At 35.8% G+C, this 15,714-nt stretch overlaps 1 protein-coding gene across 3 annotated transcripts; it reads left to right on the forward strand.

Moving 5' to 3' along the window:
• The first annotated feature begins 4,361 nt into the window (after nucleotides 1-4,361).
• On the forward strand, nucleotides 4,362-15,243 carry LOC142351893 (uncharacterized). Of its 3 annotated transcripts, none has more exons than XM_075404149.1 (3): nucleotides 4,362-4,502; nucleotides 4,873-5,147; nucleotides 14,682-15,243. In XM_075404149.1, exons 2-3 carry the CDS (start codon nucleotides 4,916-4,918, stop codon nucleotides 15,146-15,148), a joined length of 699 nt encoding a protein of 232 aa, XP_075260264.1. In that variant the 5' UTR covers nucleotides 4,362-4,502; nucleotides 4,873-4,915; the 3' UTR covers nucleotides 15,149-15,243. The 3 variants fall into 3 exon arrangements, with proteins under 3 accessions (XP_075260264.1, XP_075260262.1, XP_075260263.1); XM_075404147.1 differs by having other exon boundaries at nucleotides 4,375-4,502; nucleotides 4,883-5,147; XM_075404148.1 differs by having other exon boundaries at nucleotides 4,413-4,494; nucleotides 4,883-5,147.
• The last annotated feature ends 471 nt before the right edge of the window (nucleotides 15,244-15,714 follow it).

The raw sequence follows: 15,714 nt of genomic DNA on the forward strand, positions 1-15,714 counted from the left end.
GATTCAATAGTAAACGTATCCAGGCTATACCAAACTGCGAGTTAAATTCTTCACCATTTGCAGCACAAAACTGAACATATAGGACAACCAAACGCAATCAAAAAATAGAAATAAGATTGCTTGAAATAAAGAAAATGTCGACAAATTAATAGAGAGCATGAATAAGATCAAGTTGATAGAAAGATAAAACAAATTTATAAAAGTAATTCCTGTGTAAATCAAAGGTGGTTTATTTGCGTGTCTGGTTTTCTCTGAACTTCGCCATAAACTGCTTCTGCCGTAAACCAGGGCCCAAAAGACAGCTATCGCTTAGTTAAAAACTTCATTTTCAAAATGAATGTTAATGTCCTCGTTCTTCAAAAAACAAAACTTGTCCATTTAAGCAACAAAAGTTCTATGAACCCCGTTTCTGTCGCCAGCAAAGTTTTAAAAAATAGATAGGGTTCAAACTTTTTTCAATTATTTAACTTGTCGATGGGCATGCTTTTGAAAATAAAATCTTCATTCAATTTTTTTAAAGAAATCATGTCAACTAAATAAAATCATAGATCTGAACGGTTTGTATGACAGTTTACATGCATATACATGGGAATGAAAATCCCTACAATAAAAGAACACAAATCTGGAACAAATCGAGACTAAATAGCTGAGTTTGTCTGTTTGATTTCTCTATTGCTGATTTTTAGATTTGTTTTTGGTGCTACGTAAGGTCTCTGGGACATAGAAAATTGATTTTCACTGACAAAACATGTTTTGATGACGTAAATAGGAGAACGTGTTGAACTTATGGGAGGAACAGGAGCAAGAACAATTTAGTGAGCTTTTTCGCTTGAATTACGACAAAAAAATGGGAATTTGAAAAGTTTTTCAATATAAAAATCGTAAAAAATGACTCAATACCTCAAAAACTTTGTGCTTCAGTTTTTTTGCAAAAAAATTAAAGCCTTAGAGCGACGGGTCTCTGGAGACAACATATGATAAAATACTATACTTACTGTCTGATTGTCTGTTGCTTCAGACTGATGGAGCTATCAGAAAGAACGGAAGCCATCGTCCCTGAAGATTGGTTCAACCGCTCCGCACGCCAATTACAAATTTTCTGAAAGTTTGTTAGTATACGAGTTTGTAAAAGGTGTGTTAATCATATCCATAACTACGCAACTTCTGTTGAAATCATGAATAATGGATTAAAATTGATAAACGATGTGACATTTATATTTAAAAAATGAAGATTTTATAGCAGAAAATATAGTAAAGAAAGATAGTGAAAAAGAGATAAGTAAAGAATCATTGACTTTTTTGCTGGTGTTTGTATTTCCTTGGTAATTTGTTTGTTTGATCTCTAATTGAATGTCCCTCAAATATGTTTTAGACACAATTTTGACCTGCGCTTGTTATGATTAAAATATTGGATCAGTTAGAAGAAAAGGAATAACGAGCTGTAAGTGATAGTTATCTAAAAATCAAAACCTCAATTTTTTTTACTTTTTTATAGTCCAAATTAACAACATTTTAAGACCTCAATCCGATTAATATCTCTATTTTATCGTCCTTCCAATTGGTCCGTCCATAAGTGGCCAATCAGTGCAGATCCACTGTTAAATCCGATAAGCTAAAACAAAGCGATGTTGATCTATTAATCTAATTACCAAACATATTTTGAGCCATAAATCGGTTCAGACTAAAGCGTAAATGATTAACAAAAATGTGGAGATTAGTTTCATTGTTCGTAAGCATTGCTTACGTTGAGTGCGTATAAATGGGACGGATTTTCATAACATTTTTTTTCCAAAATTTATCAAAGTCACAACTATTCACAATTCAAGTCTTAGGCAAACGTCTTAGACAAACGAACGAGACAGATGTCTATAAAGGCAAAAATTTTAAAAGCGCACGTTTGTCGGAGTAATTTATTTCTGCGTCAAAGTTGAAGTTTGTTAGTTTAAATGCAAAATAAATTGTCATTCGGAATCTCGCTGCTGATTAATGCGGTCCAATTAACGCAGCCCATTAGTTTGAGAAAATAGGTCCATCTTTTCAGACTAACAAGAAAGAACGATTTTTTACCTAATTTGGACACAAAATCATTTATATATCTTCTTAATTATATCAAATAGCAGAACTTGCCCTCTAAAGAGATCACAGTTCTTTAAAACAATTTTGCTCTATTCTCATTTGGCCACACAAGCTTAGTGGGATTATATATTTTACGCCCCCAGGCGCACGTGCTATTTTTTACATATTAACGTGCTATATAACAACAAATAATTTGTATTTGGGGGCGTCAAAAACACAGGGGGCAAAAAAGAATAGATCAAGCCCTATCCCAGGTTGAGGTCCCAAACCGAAGTTTGGTATTTCCAGACGGTCCTAGTCAAAAAATTTTTCTTACAGCATGACACCTCTACACCCCCTACCCGGATGTTTTGATTTTGATCTGAAAATTTTGACTACTGGTCTGGAACCTCTCAGTATTGGATCCGGAGCTGTGGGTTATTGAAGTTGAAAATTATTCACTGTGGCATATGTTAATAGTAAAATTTTATTTGGACGAGCTTGGACCAAACTTTCCACAAATATCGCTATTTTATGAAATCAAAATTTTTCTGCGTACCAAATTATAAAGCAGCTAAATTCTTTTCCGTTATGAAAAGATTTGCAAAGTTCATTGACAAACCCAGAAAGTTAGCTAAAGCTTAACATCTGAAAACAAGTAAGATATTATTTTACATTGTTTGAATTATAATCTGAAGGTCGTCACCATAATATATCCGTTATTTCATCTTCTATTTTTGTTGAAAACAATTTTTTGCCCACCTTAATGACTTCTCCAGGTACCGAATATATCGAGAAAATTTAAGCGTTTTTTGCATTTAGTTTTTCTAGTATAATAAAAAATTGAAAATGAGGTCAATACTTATTTTGGTTTGTAATTTGTTTACAATAAAAAAAACATTAGTATGAAATGGTTTGGCTGAAGAAGGACCTTATTTTACCAGAGTCTTTCAGGCAAATAAACTATTATCTGATGAACAATTTATATGTTTTACCTGAATTTTATCTAAATTTCAAAAAAAAAATTTAGGCTCTTAGATTTTGAATCTGCCCTTGCATGATATATTAGCGCTTTCAACTTCACCCAAGTTTTAGGGCATGGTAAGCCGCCGCCCAATTGGACGTAAGAATGTATATTCAGTACCGATAGACACCTTCAACCAATCAGAGACTAAGAAGACACTATTCTCTTTTATATAGCGCTAACTTTACTAACTATAATCAATCTAATAGAGTAGTTGCGCCATGTGTATACCTCTGACTCCGATGTTAACTATTTTATACATCGTTATAATTAAAGTATACCTTCAGTGTTTTACAGAGTCAGTTAGTCTTAGAGATATAGTTAAGCCTATTTCGCGCGCAGAAATAAGTAGCTCTAGCTCTTTATACTTTAAGGCTGTAAAAGGAGACCACCTCGGGTCTGCCTGATATGTCTACAAAGGCAAAAATTTCTAAAGAGGTGTAATTTACTTCTGCGTCACAGTTTTTTGACGTCATGCCTGCCCTTTGCAGATGGAGACCATTTCTCTGATACTGATAAATTTGTAGTTGGTTAGTTTAAAAGCGAAAGAAATTGTCATTCGGAATCTCACTGCTAATTAATGCAATCCAATTTTTGCAGCCTCTTAGTTTGAGAATACAGGTCCATCCTTCGTGAATAATGAGAAAGAACGGCCTTTTTCCTTGATTTGGACAAAAAACATTGATTTTTTTCTTACTGATATTAAATAGCAGAACGCGCACTCTAAAGATATCTTCACCGCATCCTAAAGCAATTCGGATCTATTCTGTTTTGGCCCCTCAGCTTACTGGAATATATCTTTTACGCCCCTAGGCACACGTGCTATTTGTTAGATAGTAAGGTGCTATATAACAACCTATAATTTGTAAGTGGGGGCGTAAGAAAACACTGGGGGTGGAGCAATAGAGAATAGATCCAGTAATTCCCACAATTTTACCTGTAACCCAGGTTGAGGTCCCAAACCGAAATCTGGTAGGTACAGACGGTCCCATACGGAAAATTTTGATGACACCCCCCCCCCCCCCTTGCTTTCATTTTGGTCTGAAAATATCGATTCGTGGTCTGGAACCTCAGCAGTGGAGCCGAAGTAGTGGGTTAGTGAAATTGACAGTTCAAATTTTCACTGTGGTTAATAGCATAAGTTTAGTTTGACAAGCGTGGACAAAATTTTCCACAAATATCGCAACCTTAAGAAATCAAAAGTCCAAAATTATGAAGCAGCTGAACTCCTTTCTTTTATGCAATTATTTGCAAAGTTGATTGACAAACTTAGAAAGTTAGCTAAAGCTTGACATCTGAAAACAAATAAATTATTTGTTTACGTTGTTTGAATAATCAACTGAAGGCCGCCATAATAGAACCATTAATTCATCAGCTGTTGGTGTTAAACAATTTTTTACGCCCTCATTACTACCGTCTGCTGGTACCGAATATTTCGAGAAGACTTACTCATTTTTGTTTTTTGTTTTTTTTCTGTATCTTAAAAAATTGAAAATGAGGCCAATACTTACTTTGGTTTCTAACTAGTTTTATTTAATATAAAAACTAATCCAGGGTATATTTACATGAAAAAAACACGATTTCACCAGAGTCGTTCAGGCAAATTATTATCTGATGAACAACTTATGTTATGTCTGAATTTTTTGTCTGAAATTCACAAAGCTTAAAGTTTAAACGCTTAAATTTTGAATGTGCCCCTGCTTAATATTAGCGCTTTCAACTTTACCCAAATTTTAGGGCATTGTAAGCCTCCGCCCTTTTCCATGTAAGTATGTTTGATTCGGTACTGATAGACTTTTGTAGCACGGACCGAGGAACTTTTTAGAAGACACAACGATGCTCTCACAAACAAAAAATGTTATTGCCTTTTCGCTGCTCAATTTAGCCGTCTTGGCGTACAGTTACCAGTCATTCGATTGCCAGACCCTTTTTAATGACTCAAAACCGGTGGATGCAGGTTTGCTGGGTCGATGGTATGTACAGTACACATTCAGCACCCGTGTTCCAGATTTGCCCGACGAGCGTAGGGCGTGTCCAGTGATTGACTTCGAAGAAGACACCCTTTTTGGCAAGTAATTTTGTTTGTCTTCTCTTAAGAGCTCTTTCAAAAAGATGAACGCTCCTGACTTTGCTCGTAAATAATAGGAGGTCTATGAGAGATCTAAGATAGACTTACATAATAAATTCAACTATTTAATTATAAACGCAGGTGGCAGATTGCCAGACAATAGGGGCAATAGCTTCGTAGATCTGCATTCTCAAGAAAACAGTAAAAAAGTTAGACCAAAAAATTCGACTTTTCTTTGAACGCTGATATGTTATATTTTGATTAAAAATCTGTAAAGGTTTTTGCTGCCTCTATTAACTGCTCTCAAATAACCTTCCTTTAGAGAGACACACACCCATTTGACTTTATCTCTTTGATTTAAAGTAAATAAAAGTCAATTTCAAAGTGAGGAAGTCATTTTTGTGAGTGAGGTATGTCAAGTGTGACCAGAAATTTAATCACGCAAATGAACAAAAAAACTCGCTCCACTAGGAGCGAAAAATGACGTCACGCACGCACTTCGGTTGAAGTTGCATGAAAGAATGAACAAAAAGCAGATTTGAAGTGGTTGTGACGTCATATGGCCGTAACAAAAATCGCGACAAAATAAAAAAACATAGCAGGACAAGTCCTGACGAACAATGCAAAGAATTTTCATTGACTAAACAGAAAACTAGACCTAGAATGGACTATGAATGGATTGGGAAAACCATTTAGAAAAAAAACAATCCAAAAATTTTAAAAAAGTAAAAAATCAAAGCGAAATTGCTGCATGTGAACAAAAAACCACTAGCAAGAAATCGAATTTTTGTTCAAAGACCGTTTTCTCACTCTATTTTAAAGTTAGAGCAAAAAAATTCACGCCGCAAAGCCACTTGCTCTTTTGCTCCATTTCCTGTTTCGGCGTGACCAGAATCACTACTCCAATTTGACTTCAAGAATCATGAAAATGTGTGAACAGATCTTAAAAAAAAGACAGCGACCCAATACAATTCAAATTCTTTGAATTGTAACAAAACAGAGAGAAGGCCAATAATAGCCCCAGCTATCGCTGTGCGGCTCTTAAAAAACAGATTCGATCATTACTTAGTGCTTACAACGAAACAAACTGAAAGATAAATGAATTTGTTATCTATAGTCTGTAACGCATGTAACGCATATACACGGCTGCTTAAATACAAAACAGCATTCCCCTTCTACAGATTATATCTAGGCCAGATTACACCTATGACTCGGAGGGTGAAATATGCCTTCGCTTGAGTAGTTCGCGTAAATTTTAGTATTTGATTTCGAAGAAGCAGAGATGTAAAGAGAATGAAATACTTTAAAGTGACTATTTCAGTTCTAATAAACACTGGGAATGAAAAAGCAACGCTCATTTCCAAGTAATTATAGTTATATTAAATTAAAGATAATTCATGAAGTTTTATTGTATGCTTTAGTTCTCGGGTCCTGTTAAAAAATCACAAAATTAAAGCAAAAAGTTCCTTACTTTTTCCAGAAAATGATTTTTTATGGCTTACTGAATTTGAACTCCAGAAAAGAGTTCCGCTATCGAAAACGGAAATTTCTCGAAACATGGGCAAAGATTTGGCATGCTTGTAAACTTTTGACGTTTTATTTCCGAGAACGTTGTCAAGATATAATCAAACTTTTTCGAGATTCATTTCATTCGGCGGAAACTTTGTTAATTTGTCTGATTTTTGAGTCGACTTCCCATTTTTAATGATTTTGATTCTTTTTCAACAAGTACAAACAAATTAACATATGAGTTGTGATCAAAACTTTAAACTCATTGCCGATGAAAGCGGTCCACGCTGTGACGCAGATAAACCAGTAGTTCACTGCAAATTCTCAAATTCTGCGCTACTTCATTCTGCGCCACATCAATGTAGCAAACATTTCTTTAGTTCCTCAACAGAAAAACTTTCTCTCTTTTATGCTTTCTCCAGCTACAGTTTTTAAGACCAAGAAACAAAAAAACACACTTTTTACAACGTCAATTAGAAAAATTAAAACTGGCTAACTGAAATAAATAATAAGCGTAGTGTATACCAAACCACAAGCAGATGCAAGATGACAGCAGAACCATGGAGAGCAATTAATGGTTTCTGAGACCAAATATTGGCATTGTAACGTTTCAAGCAATCAACGTCTGAATGGTTTTGCCAAAAATTTTGTCGCTGCAGACATTAAATTGTAATTGCACTGAGGACAACAAAAGTCCTTTTTTAACTGCCGCAAAATATTCGATACAGCGTTATGTACTCTGGCTTCCAATTATAACGGAAAATCAGCTTTAAAATAAAATTTAAAAGGGAGTTTTTTACAAAAATTACTAAACTGGATCGCAAAAAAAAGCAATTTTGAACTCCAAATTAGTTATTAACTCCCTAATTTTTTTCGCTAAATAAGCTTGCGTAATACACCTTATTGAAAACAAATGAAAACAAATTGGGCAAACTTTGAGGAATAAAGTTTCTAGCTACATAACAAGGCGGCTCGGTAATGTGCGATGGCACATAAAGTTCCGACCCCGCCCATCCACAATTTTGGCATAATTGTCTACCAAATGAGGAACAGATAGAAAAACCCAAAAATTATCTTTTGGAATCCCAAAAAACTAAAAAAAACCCAAGTATTTTTCAAAAAAATTATGTATGAACGATAAGATAGCCTCCAAAGCAAACAAATCAGTGGGGTAAAAATTCATGCATTAGATTGCTGTGATATGCCAATATTAAGAAAGCGAGTCAAGACGAAGAGCAAAATCAAACAACAACAGCAACAACAAACATTAATTACATCAAAAATTTTACGTCCGTTTTAAAAAACCAAGCTTAATAACAATTTCAACACACCGTCAGATAAAACTAAGACTCAACAAAATAACCTAAAAATCACCAGAAAAGATATGGGACCAGTCCATAAAAAGGTTTGGTAACAATTAGACAAAAAAGAACAAAAACAGTAAAGTTAAAAAATTCGCTTTCTTTTTTTAAATTATTAACTTTAAAGTAATGAAAACCGTTAAAAATCAAGTAAAATATCCTAAAGGCGTGCGATAACCAATGCTTCTATAGAAGGGCATCAGGACCTGACCTCATTCATTTTTTAAGCGGCTAAAAAGAACAAAAAAACAACAAACAAAAAATTAATTGAAACTTGCCGGAACACGCTGTCAAAACCTTCAAGCCATATTTTGGCCCTCAAAATATATTTGATTGCGCTTTCCTCAAATACCAAAAATGTAGTATGTGGTCATTCATTAGTGAGACTAGGTAACAAGTAGACAAAAAAGAAAGAAGGGCAAAAGTATGTAATACTTTTAATTTTTTTCGAAATAAAATTACATCAGAAGTCAAAAAAGACTTTAATTACATAATGATATGTTCAAATAGGGTCGTTTATTCATCCATAGGAACCTCTTGAGACCTGCAGTTATCCAGAATATGTCTAACGTCTACAAAAAGAACGTCAAAAATGACAAAAATCAAACTAATTTATTTTTTTTTGTGAAAAACCGGTGTCGAAGCCAGTAAGGTCATAACGAATTCTTTTTTAAAAAAAATTTGAGGACACTAATTCCTTTTGACACCTTCCCCTGACATCCACAATGTCATATTTGAGCTGTAACTAACTAACGAGATTAGGTAACAAAAAGAAAAATAAAAAGAAAATTGCGAAGTTAAATTTTTTTTAGTTTTGGAAAACGATTCTTTTCAAAGTCAGGAAAGCCATCAGCTATCTGATAAAATCAGAATATCGGCTCAACTATTCTTCCATGAAAACCAAAAAACCTATCACTATAAAGGAAATTTCATACGACCGAAATGACAAAGTAAAAATGACAGTTAAAGACAAAATTAAAAAATTCAATTACTTTCTTCAAGAAAGTGTCGAGGCCGTTAAAACGATAATCTATATCTTTCAGGGTTTTAATATGTTACATTGTGGCTTATTTTGAACCCTAATAATGCGAAAGGACTCCGAAAATTTGTAAAAAATTCAAAAAGTAAATCGAAATTTCATTAAAAAGTTTTCCTCCGAAAAACTATTTTTTAAGTCATAACAGTCATTAGCTGTCCTCTCAAGTTACTACGTAGTGCGTTTACTGTTCCTTCAGAAGCCTATTGTTTTTCTAGTCATCGAGTCTATGCCATAGGACCCCGAAAAATTAGTAAACTTTCAAATAGAAAAAAAAATTTTGTTAAAAAATTTTCTTTCGAAAATTTTTTTTCAAGTCTTAACAGCCATTAGCTGTCCCCTCAAATTACTAAATAGGTTCGCTTAATGCTTTTTAGGAAGCGTATTGCAATTCTAGTCAACGAATCTATGTCATAGGGCTACAAAATCTCATTAAAATCTCAAAAAAAAAGAATCAAAATAAAAAAAATTAATAAAACTCAGAATCGGAGCCATAAAAATTGCCCGATTCCTTAAAAACTAATTATTTGTTTATTGGGCATTACTTGACGGTAAATGAGGTTTGTCAGGAACACAACCTGGATAATAAATGTGACTAATCTCCAAGTGACTTGAAAAAAAATAATAAAAAAACATGAAAAGGTTTTTAAAAAATCCATCTCTCAAATGAAAATCGAGGATTTTCTATAGTAAACATCACTATGAGACGAAAACTACCCTTTTATGGCCTTTCGTCTGTTAGAATGACAAGAATGTTCCATTTATAGCAGAAAATGTAATTTTGAATTGATATTTTTTTTATAGAAAATAGCTTAATTTGAACAAAAAGTGAACAAAATCATGCCAAACTTCACGTGATCACGCAAAACTTTAAACCTCGATAATTCCTCAAAAAACACGAAATTCGAAAAAATCTTTTTAATTCAGAATTCTACGCGAGACGAGCTTTTCAATGATACCACTCACTCTTCTCTACGATGAATATATCGATCGGCCAAAATTCACGGAACAAAAAAAAACCCATTTGAGTATATAGTTCCTCCCCCCCACAAGTGGGTTCGGAACATTTAATGCGTAAAATGGTAATGGTTTTTGTAATACAAAAACGATAATATTAAAAAAATTATATTAAATCGCATAAAAGTTTTGTAGCGTAAGCATTCGCGAAAATTCTTTTGGAGGTCAAGGACTAGTTTTGCACGTTGGAAGATTGCGGAGCTCTGACCTTTGTTGTGAAACCAGCTATTAAATGAAGAAAATAAAGTTACGGATTTATTTGATGTAGACATTTTGGAGAATGATATTAATCAGTCAAATCGAGGATTCTTTTATCGCCAGACAATTTAGACGCCATTTTAAACAAAGTGGCCTGAAAAACAAAATAAATGTGTATATTGGGATTTTTGCAAACATAAGTACTCTGAAAACAAATCGTAATTTCAGAAAGCGCCTCCATGTTGATGAGAATGAGCTGACAAGCAAATAGATGTGAAGTCAAAAAGAAGGACACTTTTTCTATCAGTGCCTGAGTAACAAAAAATTTTGGGATTGGGTCTGTTTTGAGGATTTTCACAAACTTCTGGTGGCCAAAATAATCAAAAGGAAAATTTTAACAGCTTCGGATGTTTCTTTTCAAACTGAAATACAACTTAAGAAATGCAGTTTTCGACAAGAGTGGTGCAAAGCAATTAGAGAAGGTAGGCACACAAAGCGAACCACAAAATCCTGAAACCAGCAAAGACATGCATACGGGTTTGACCCAGGAGTTACAAAATGTATGCGTTAAAGAGTTTTTTCACGTACCTCCAGGCACAATTCTCTTTCTGCCAGATACCGCAGATAAACTCTAGAGAGTTCAAGTACTTGAAAACTGCAATCAGTACACCAAAATAAGATTTTTTGGTTGGGGGTCAGAGCACGACGCTTGGTTCAATTCCTTATGAATTTGGGCTTATTCAAAATACAAAGAGCAGTTGTGCAGCCGTCAAAAAATTAACACAGACCTCTCAATTAAAATAGACAATCTATTGATCTCCTGTGACTCCAAAGATTCCAGTCAGTTGAATAACTCATTTTTTGAACGTGTTGATCTCTCGATAAAATCCGAGAGTAACAAATTGCCAGAAGTGTCGACAATATTGAGTTCGTACGTGCCAACCTGTCGCTTTGTTCCTATCAAATTCAGAGCAAGATGGTCTCAATTGATGTCACGTATTCTTCTTGAATGTAATGAGGCTCCAGACAACAAGACAAATTGGCAAAAACTTTTTTAAGATTTCAAAATGCGTTCTACGTGCTTGTAACCGCGGATGCAAAAAGCAAAAGCGCAATCAAACAAGCGTCTCAAGAACGTTTTGATCGTTGGAACCCCGGTGAATATGGGAAGCTTTGGTCAGAAGCTGTCTGCTTGAAACAGTCAAAAAGACAGAGTACTAACAGCATTGAAGAAATATTGGTCCAAGCGAAAACGTTGTGCCTACAAGGCCAATTTGGCCAAGCTGCTAAAGTTATAGCTTCTGAAGGTTTTGCACCCGATAACAAAGCTACATTCAAAGCACTGGAAAGGTTACACCCGAAAGAACCGTTACCTGTTGTCAGTTTACCCCTGACGATACTGCATCCAATGCGTTCCAATTTAGTGAAAACGTAGTTTATGAACAACTGAAGACATTCAGTAAGCACACTGCAGCCGGTCCCTCTAAGATGTTTCCAGAACATCTTCAGCAGTGCACCTGACCGGTCCGAGTTTGCCCTGAAAGAAATAACAAAGTTTGTAAACTTTGGTAGCAGGGGACTCTTTCCTGCTTTTATTTCCAAAGCACTCTGCTGCGCTTCACTCACGGCTTTATCCAAAAAGAAAGGTGAGGTGCGTCCGATAGCAGTTGGTGAAGTGTTGCGACGCATCATAGCAAAACGCTCGGTAAGTGAAGCTAAATCAGGAGCAATTGAGCTATTTGATAGTTTGCAATTGGGAGTCGGCATTAGTGGAGGCGCTGAGCGCTGAGGCAATCATTCATTTGTCAAAAATTAGATACGATAACATAGTTAGTGCTCAGATGGACGAAGGCGTGCTTCAAATTGATTTCCAAAACGCTTTTAACTCAGTCAAGCGTTCACATTTATTAAAAGCAACTTATGAATTTATTCCTGGAATTGCCGCCTTCACCAATTTTTGCTACTCCCACCACACACCACTCTTTTACAACAATGTAATCATAAAGTAAATTCAGCAGGGTGATCCGCTGGGACCATTACTGTTCTCCTTGACGTTATGGCCAATCATACAGAAGATCAAGACTTCTGTTCGAGGTTTGTTACATCATACTTGGTATTTAGATGATGGGTTTATTGCTGGGTCTGAAGACCAGATCAAACAAACGCTTGAAATCCTAGCCAATGAAGGCCCTGAGAGAGGCCTAAAGTTTAGAAAAGACAAATGTGAGCTGTGGTCAACTAAAAATTTACCCTCCGTTGATCAGGCAGTAAAAAGAAATTTGGGAAACGGTTTTGAATTTCTGGGTGTTGCAGTTGGTTCAGTTTGAAGAGGAAAGTTCAAAAAATTTTATCTATGCTGGACAATTTACATCACCTCAACAATCCTCAATGTGCATTGGGTAAACTTTCGTTACTGTTTGGGAATTCCGAAACTATTATACTCTTTACGAACTAACACTCCATCAAACGAGATGCTCGAAGTGTTGAAAAGTTTCGATGACGGCCAAAGAGAAGTGTTGGATCAAATTGTTGGCTCAATTGTTGATGATGACGCATGGAACAGTCTTCCTTACCTATCGGTTTGTCGGGACTAGGCATCAGACAGTCACAGGAGCAAAATAAAAGTGCGTTTGTGGGCTCAATTTTAGCCTCAGACGAGCTGGTCAACAAAATAACAAGTAGAAGTCCCTCAGAAAGTGACACTTTTAAAGAGTTAAACCTGAGTTTGGAACCGTTCAATCTACTTTCGCACACACAAAAGAAGATCCAAGAAGCACTTGATAAAGAAAAACTGGCTGCCCTAATAAGAAATCAAATGTCAACCAGGGAAAGAGCAAGAATCCAATCACTATGCCTGCCTCATTCCGGCACGTGGCTTGCTGCGCTTACAATTCCCGCTATAGGTCTACACCTTTCGGCTAAGCTATTTCAAATCAGTGTCAAGTACAGGCTCGGAATCGTGGTTTATGATCAAGAAAGAAAATGTCCTTATTGCAAGTCAGGTGTATTGGACACATTTGGTGACCATGCAGTTGCCTGCCGTGGAAGGGGAGATGCGATTGCAAGGCACGATAGAATTAGCGATCGTATAGCTTCCCCCTATTTAGCAGCTAACTTGTCGCCAGTAATTGAAAAACGCAATCTCATTGCGGAAAACAACTCACGCCCAGGAGACGTCTAATTGCCTTCTTGGAAATCAGGCCAATCTGCTGCCCTAGACATAGCCGCGACTTCCTCTCTGCAACCGAACATTATTTTTCATGCGGCAGAGAAGTCTGGCTATGCAATTGAAGCTGCTGAAGATCGAAAATACGCTCAGTATGAAAATAACTGTGCTCAACAAGGAATTTTGTTCGTCCCTCTGGCAATCGAAGTTTTGGGCGGTCTGTCGAGGACTCTGAAGAAGGCCTTACTGCGCATGTCGTTGTTAGCTGATAGCAGAAATTATCAGTCAGTGGGACAATCCATTGCCTTCGACAGAGCAGTTCAGTCACTTTCTGTTGTAATCATACGAGGATCAGCTAATATGCTGTTGTCGCGAGCCCCATAGTTGAACGCCGCAATTAGTTGAACTTGTCCGATAATCAGCGACCCGATTGTGTGGGACGCAATTTGAAGATAACTTTTCCTAGAAGCTTCTGTTGAGCTGAATCAATCTGTTGATGAACTAGAAACAAGCCCGAATTTTTATTGAACTCACCCAATGGGAGGGGAGTCTTTTCGTATGCAATGTTATCTAACAGTAGGGTACTTGAGCTCAGTTCATTAATGCGAGGAAATTTAAAAAAGAGAGTTAAAAGGCTGAGGGAGAGAGGAAGAAACGTCAGAGATCGGAGAAAACATTAAGATTGGCAATAAGAAATAATCAGCAAACATTTAAATTTTAGAACAATATAAACCCAGATTATTTGATAATGGAGATCACGCAGATTGCGTGAATTCATATTTCACCCAGAAAAAAAAATTTTTGTAAATTTAGATCAATTTACGCGGTATTCAATTTGGGGGGCAACTCACTCCTAGTTGGCTTCAGCAAAATGACGGAAAAGATGCTAAAATTGAGCCAATCAGAAGACACTTCGGCCGGAACGAAATTGCAAGATACTGCAAGATAACCTTTCTTCATGCAAAATCTTGTATTCTTACAAGATTAGCTTTTGTCTTGATACAAATCTTTTTTGCACACGAACCTTACAATATAAATCCTGGTCTCGACTAGGGCAGTTCGAAAACAGCTGTAATGGCGATAAATTTTTCATGGTGCCTTAGTTAACACTAAAACAAAACACCATAAACATTTTAAGGGCATTCTATAAAAGCATAGTTTCCAAAAAAAGATGTTGTAGTATTGGAAATTGTAGGGAAAAAAACATTTTATCGGCGAAGAGTGCAATAACAGTTTTCAAATTTTAGCGCTTGGCATTACAATGATAACTAAATGGCGCCGAGGCGGACAGCCAGTTACAACAATTGTGTACAAACCTCAAATCGTATATGCCAACTCTCCCAATGCAGCCGGCGTTTCTGTACTATGTATGGACAATGAACCAATGAAGGAAGACAAAATCATGGTCGTGTCACGTGAGCAAATTTCAGATTATTCAAAAACTTTTCGATTCGTTCAAAATTTACTGGTGAGAGCACGTGTGAAGAACTATTTTGAAACTGCAGAAAATCAAAACTCCTGCGATGACGTCAGAGAATACGGAGGTTTCGAATTAATGGCTAATGGGGTTAAAACGTTGCCAAAATTGGCAACAGATGAGTCGCAGGAAAGTTTGATATACTTTTGCATAATGACAGCTCCTACAGAGCATTTCTTTGCAGCTCTTGCTTACTGTCGTGACCTTTACAAGGATCGACCGCCCAAGGGCAACTGAAACAAACCGAAGGGACTAGCATCTCAATCTTAGAACCCGTTTCTACGCTAATGGACGCAAAAACATGTATAAGTGATGGTGAATGTATTTATGTAAGACGTTTAATTTATGTAAGACCAACCTTAAAGATTTTGGAAACAAACCGTGACCGCGTTTTTAATGGTTAATCTCACGAAAAGTAAACGCTTAATTTTAAGCAATGATATTACATACACTTTGGTACGACAAAGCTATCTACGCACAAGTTAAAATGCCTCACAGATATTAAGTAATGCAATATTTTGAGTTCAATTCAGTTCTCTAGTAACAAATTGTTACGCCGTAGCCTTTTATTATCTAATAGACAATTTGCATAATTTCACGCAAGTTTTGACCAAATCAGAGTCAGAATTCCGACATTTTTTTTCTTAAAGAAGGACTGTTTTCGTATTTGATGCTTCGAAATTGCCCATAAAAGTTAATTTGGCTCCAAATCTGGACCATTTTGATCGGATTGTTCTGTTTTTCTCAGGAAATGCTGTTTCGTTTCTGCAAAAAACTCTCAAAGTTATTTTGCTAAAGATTCC

The sequence above is a fragment of the Convolutriloba macropyga genome, chromosome 13 (genome assembly GCF_964194025.1).
Source record: "Convolutriloba macropyga chromosome 13, txConMacr16.3, whole genome shotgun sequence".
NCBI lineage: Eukaryota > Metazoa > Xenacoelomorpha > Acoela > Convolutidae > Convolutriloba > Convolutriloba macropyga.